Source organism: Coregonus lavaretus, assembly GCF_964263955.1.
Source record: "Coregonus lavaretus genome assembly, chromosome: 29".
Lineage (NCBI taxonomy): Eukaryota > Metazoa > Chordata > Actinopteri > Salmoniformes > Salmonidae > Coregonus > Coregonus lavaretus.
Window position 1 is genome coordinate 21,236,677 of NC_140016.1, and position 5,723 is coordinate 21,242,399.

General features: G+C 41.0%; 1 protein-coding gene across 1 annotated transcript; it reads left to right on the forward strand.

Annotated features, from left to right (window-relative positions):
* Nucleotides 1–265: 265 nt before the first annotated feature.
* Nucleotides 266–5,225, forward strand: LOC311104856 (CD40 ligand-like; the record flags this gene model as incomplete). Its single annotated transcript, XM_084146801.1, has 5 exons — nt 266–448; nt 1,216–1,350; nt 1,468–1,489; nt 4,394–4,480; nt 4,858–5,225. The coding sequence occupies 5 exons, from the start codon at nt 266–268 to the stop codon at nt 5,223–5,225; spliced, it is 795 nt and encodes a 264-aa protein (XP_084002927.1).
* Nucleotides 5,226–5,723: the final 498 nt, after the last annotated feature.

Genomic DNA, 5,723 nt, shown 5'->3' on the forward strand with positions numbered 1-5,723 from the left:
CTTTTGGAATCAATCCTTGGGCAAACTTGGACTGGGGAAGCCAACAGGTAAAAATGGGGTTGTCTGGAGAGGTTGATGCATTCAAATCAAACTCAGACACACTGTACACACACACGCACACAGACATGCACTCAGAGACACACTTCTGGGAAGTGGCCTCAGAAGAACACACTAGCTAGTGACAGTCGACTGACAGTAGCTGTTCAGAAGTGGATGGTGTGTGAAGGCAGCCAGATCTCCCCAGTCTAGATCTCTCTGCACTACCATGATCAACATGTACCAGACCAGCCTGCCTCCACCACCGATCCCCCCACGGCTAGACTCTGTCAAGTCAGCACCAGGACCGGGCCACAACAAACCTCTCCTCGGTTTCCTCATTGGTATGATAGTGCTCCAAATGCTGCTGCTACTGGGGGGATTCACCTACCTGTACCACAAGGAAAACGAGGTAAGAACTCACCTTTCTAGATATGGTTATATGTTTATTTGTTTTTTTGTGCCACGTTTCTTAGTGCCAAGTTCAAAACTATCATAGGTCATGGATACAAGTCTATTTTTGTTATGCAGTCTATTTGTTGGTAACACTTTATTTGGATAGTCCATCTGTAAGTGCTCTACAGACTCTACTAACCCTAGCTCTAACCCTTATCCTAACCTTTATTCTAAACCTAACCCTAACCTTAGCAAGCAGTTGCTTATCAACAGATAGTTTGTTGATAGTATGACCATCTGTAGAGCATCTACAGATGAACTACCCGGACTATCCAAATAAAGTGTGACCCGTTTAATTATTTTATAGCTGAAATCTATCTTGGACTCTGCTAGAGAGTGAGATATTGTTTGACTTTGACAGCCGTCGACTAAACGTGACATAGTAAAGTGTCTCTTCAAAGAGCGATGTGGTTTACTGAGCAAGAGCGTATTTTTTCGACATCTAAAGTATTTCAGTGTCAACCTAGGCCTACTATTCTTCAAGCACAGGAAACACTGAACCTCAGTTATAAAACAATTAAAATGGGTTCATGAGGACATTTTCCATGATCAGAATAAACATTCAACAGAAACATTTAGAAACAGCACATGCTGCTGCTTAGTCCTAACATGCTTCATGAACTTGTCCTGATGTGAACTTGAAAGACTGAAGTGTGATCCTCCTTAAGCAGTGCTGATATTAAATATAGGGTTAACATTAATTCCTGCTATGTTTGGGCTCAGTATGAGGAGGACTTTGAACACAAGTACCTGGATGACATGATCGTCCTGAGGAGACTTGGGGAGTGTGAGAAAGACAGCCAATCAGTGCTGGACTGTAAGAAGCTTGTGGAGAAATACAAAAACATCATGGCAAAGGTAAGCCGAGGTTGCTGAGACTCAAATTAAGGTTTTATGAGTAAATTTGTAGAATAAAAACTATCCAGTTTTAACAGATAATTAAGCAATACTATGCTCTCTCTCTCTCCTCTCAAGGTCTCACAAGTGGAAGGAAAAGGTATGTTCAAATATTTAATTACATACAGTGAGTTCCAAAAGTATTGGGACAGTGACACATAATTTGTTGTTTCGGCTCTGTACTCCAGCACTTTGGATTTGAAATGGTACAATGACTATGAGGTTAAAGTGCAGACTGTCAGCTTTAATTTGAGGGTATTTTCATCCATATCGGGTGAACCGTTTAGAGATGACAGCACTTTTTGTACATAGTCCGCCCATTTTAGGGGACCAAGAGTATTGGGACAAATTCCCTTATGTGAATTGAAGTAGTACCATTTTAAGTATTTGGTCCCATATTCATAGCACACAATGACTACATCAAGCGTGTGACTCTACACATTTGTAGGATGCATTTGCTTTTTGTTTTGGTTGTGTTTCAGATTATTTTGTGCCCAATCGAAATTAATGGTAAATCATGTATTGTGTCATTTTGGAGTCACTTGTATTGTAAATAAGAATAGAATATGTTTCTAAACACTTCTACATTAATATAAATGCAACCATGATTACGGATAATCCTGAATGAATCGTGAATAATGATGAGTGAGAAAGTTACAGACGCACAAATATCATACCCCCAAGACATGCTAACCTCTCACCATTACAATAGCAGTGGAGGTTAGCATTTTTCTGGGGGGGGTATGATATTTGTGCATCTAACTTTCTCACTCATCATTATTCACGATTCATTCAGGATTATCCATAATCATGGTAGCAGCCACATTAATCTAGAAGTGTTTAGAAACATATTCTATTCTTATTTACAATAAAAGTGACTCCAAAATGACACAATACATTATTTACCATTCATTTCGATTGGGCACAAAATAATCTGAAACACAACCAAAACAAACAGCAAATACATCCAACAAATTTGTAGTCACAAGCGTGATGTACTGTAGTCATTGCGTGCTAGGAATATTGGGCAAAATACTTAACTTTTGACTACTTTAATACACATACAGTTGAAGTCGGAAGTTTACATACTCTTAGGTTGGAGTCATTAAAACTCGTTTTTCAACCACTCCACAAATTTCTTGTTAACAAACTATAGTTTTGGCAAGTCGGTTAGGACATCTACTTTGTGCATGACACAAGTAATTTTTCCAACAATTGTTTACAGACAGATTATTTCACTTATAATTCACTGTATCACAATTCCAGTGGGTCAGAAGTTTGCATACACTAAGTTGACTGTGCCTTTAAACAGCTTGGAAAATTCCAGAAAAGGATGTCATGGCTTTAGAAGCTTCTGATATGCTATTTGTCATCATTTGAGTCAATTAGAGGTGTACCTGTGGATGTATTTCAAGGCCTACCTTCAAACTCAGTGCCTCTTTGCTTGACATCATGGGGAAATCAAAAGAAATCAGCCAAAAACTGTAGACCTCCACAAGTCTGGTTCATCCTTGGGAACAATTTCCAAACGCATTAAGGTACCATGTTCATCTGTACAAACAATAGTACGCAAGTATAAACACCATGGGACCACGCAGCCGTCATTCCGCTCAGGAAGGAGACGCGTTCTGTCTCCTAGAGATGAACGTACTTTGGTGCGGAAAGTGCAGATCAATCCCAGAACAATAGCAAAGGACCTTGTGAAGATGCTGGGGGAAACAGGTACAAAAGTATCTATATCCACAGTAAAACAAGTCCTATATCGACATAACCTGAAAGGCCGCTCAGCAAGGAAGAAGCCACTGCTCCAAAACCGCCATAAAAAAGCCAGACTACAGTTTGCAACTGCACATGGGGACAAAGATCGTACTTTTTGGAGAAATGTCCTCTGGTCTGATTAAACAAAAATAGAACTGTTTGGCCATAATGACCATCGTTATGTTTGGAGGAAAAAGGGGGTTGCTTGCAAGCCGAAGAACACCATCCCAACCGTGAAGCACGGGGGTGGAAGCATCATTCTGTGGGGGTGCTTTGCTGCAGGAGGGACTGGTGCACTTCACAAAATAGATGGCATCATGAGGAAGGAAAATTATGTGGATATATTGAAGCAACATCTCAAGAAATCTGTCAGGAAGTTAAAGCTTGGTCGCAAATGGGTCTTCCAAATGGACAATGACCCCAAGCATACTTCCAAAGTTGTGGCAAAATGGCTTAAGTCAAGGTATTGGAGTGGCCATCACAAAGCCCTGACCTCAATCCTATAGAACATTTGTGGGCAGAACTGAAAAAGTGTGTGCGAGCAAGGAGACCTACAAACCTGACTCAGTTACACCAGCTCTGTCTGGAGGAATGGGCCAAAATTCACCCAACTTATTGTGGGAAGCTTGTGGAAGGCTACCCGAAACGTTTGACCCAAGTTGAACAATTTAAAGGCAATGCTACCAAATACTAATTGAGTGTATGTAAACTTCTGACCCACTGGGAATGTGATGAAAGAAATAAAAGCTGAAATAAATAATTCTCTCTACTATTATTCTGAAATTTCACATTCTTAAAATGAAGTGGTGATCCTAACTGACCTAAGACAGGGAATTTTTACTAGGATTAAATGTCAGGAGTTGTGAAAAACTGAGTTGAAATGTATTTGGCTAAGGTGTATGTAAACTGAATTTGTCCCAAAAATGTTGATCCCCTAAAATGGGTGGACTATGTACAAAATGTGCTGTCATTTCTAAACGGTTCACCCGATATGGATGAACATACCCTCAAATAAAAGCTGACAGTCCGCACTTTAACCTTATAGTCAAGGTATCACTTCAAATCCAAAGTGCTGGAGTACAGAGCCAAAACAACAGCAAGTGTGTCACTGCCCCAATACCTTTGGACCTCTTTGTATATTTTTCTTTACTTTACTTGCCACTCTACCAAGCTCACCTGTCAGCAGAGAACCTCCTATTCTGAGAGGGTGAAGACTGACTGACTGACTGTCTGTTCTCCGTTTCAGCTGCCAAACTCACTGGGAGTGTGCCCTCGTATGGAGTCATGGCACGCGTGATAGTCAAGCAACCTGTGGCTGACAGACCTCCTACATGTAAGAGATTTGACTTATCATGATCATTCTTGGTTTCTTTTTTTCCTACATAATTGTAGCCTCAATTCAAGATAAGAGATTCAGTATAAGGTTTTAAAACGCACTTACAGTCCACAAGGCCAGAACAGACGATGGGAAACGCACAGTACTACGTAGAGCCATGACTACATACACATACTAACACACGTACACATCGATTATGTATTGTAGATATGTTGTAGTAGTGGGTAATAATGTGTTGTGAAGTGTAACGTTTGAAGCGTATGTACATTTCCTTAATGTTGCTGGACCCCAGGAAGAGTAGCTGCTGCCTTGGCATCAGCTAATGGGGATCCATAATAAATACAAATACTTAAAAATATTGTCTGGTTGTACAGCAAAGTATCTGGAGTGGAACATAGGCCACTCAGTGCTGAGGAACGTCCAGTACTTCAAGTCCAGCTGGCTGAAGGTTCTGCAGCCTGGAGACTACATAATTTACTCCCAGGTGGCCTTCTCCAAATGGCACCCCAAAACCCTTTTGGCCAGCCGCGTGAAACTGAGGAAGGGGGAGGCTGGACAGGAGAAGGACCTCATGACATCCTACTGCAGCCTGGGGGACCAGAATCATACAGACCTGTGTACGGCCTTCCAGGGAGGAGTGTTCAGTCTGGAACCTAAAGACCAGCTCTCTGTGTGGGTGACAGACCCCACCCTGGTCAACTATGAGGAGGGGACTACCACCTTTGGATTATATAAACTGTAGGCTAGACATCACCTACAGTATGGAGAGGATGGACTGAGTTACTTTGGATTATGACTATTGGAGTGATGGGTGGAATCAAGGCCATGCATGCTGTTGGATTTGGGACAGGACTGATAACAGATCTGCTAAATGGATCTACACATGGACTAGACCAATTTGAACATGTGGATCTTTTTAAAAAGCCCAAGGTGAAACTAATCCCTGGAACTGTAATTTATTGCTGTTGATTGGATACCCTACTATCCCTGCCCCCACAATGTTAGATATTAATATTCATTTCTAGGAATATGGCAATGACTGTGTATTTATTTTGACGGATGGTGTCTGTATAGTTAATAAATTATTATATTTTAATAAAAAAAATTGCTTGATTATTTAATGAAATATAACCATATATCTCTGTGCTAAGTTTCCACTTGGTTTATTGCATACAGTATCGGCTCAGTGCTTGGAACTGATGCAACCTGTGAAACCCATATACACAAGCCCCCCCCTCCC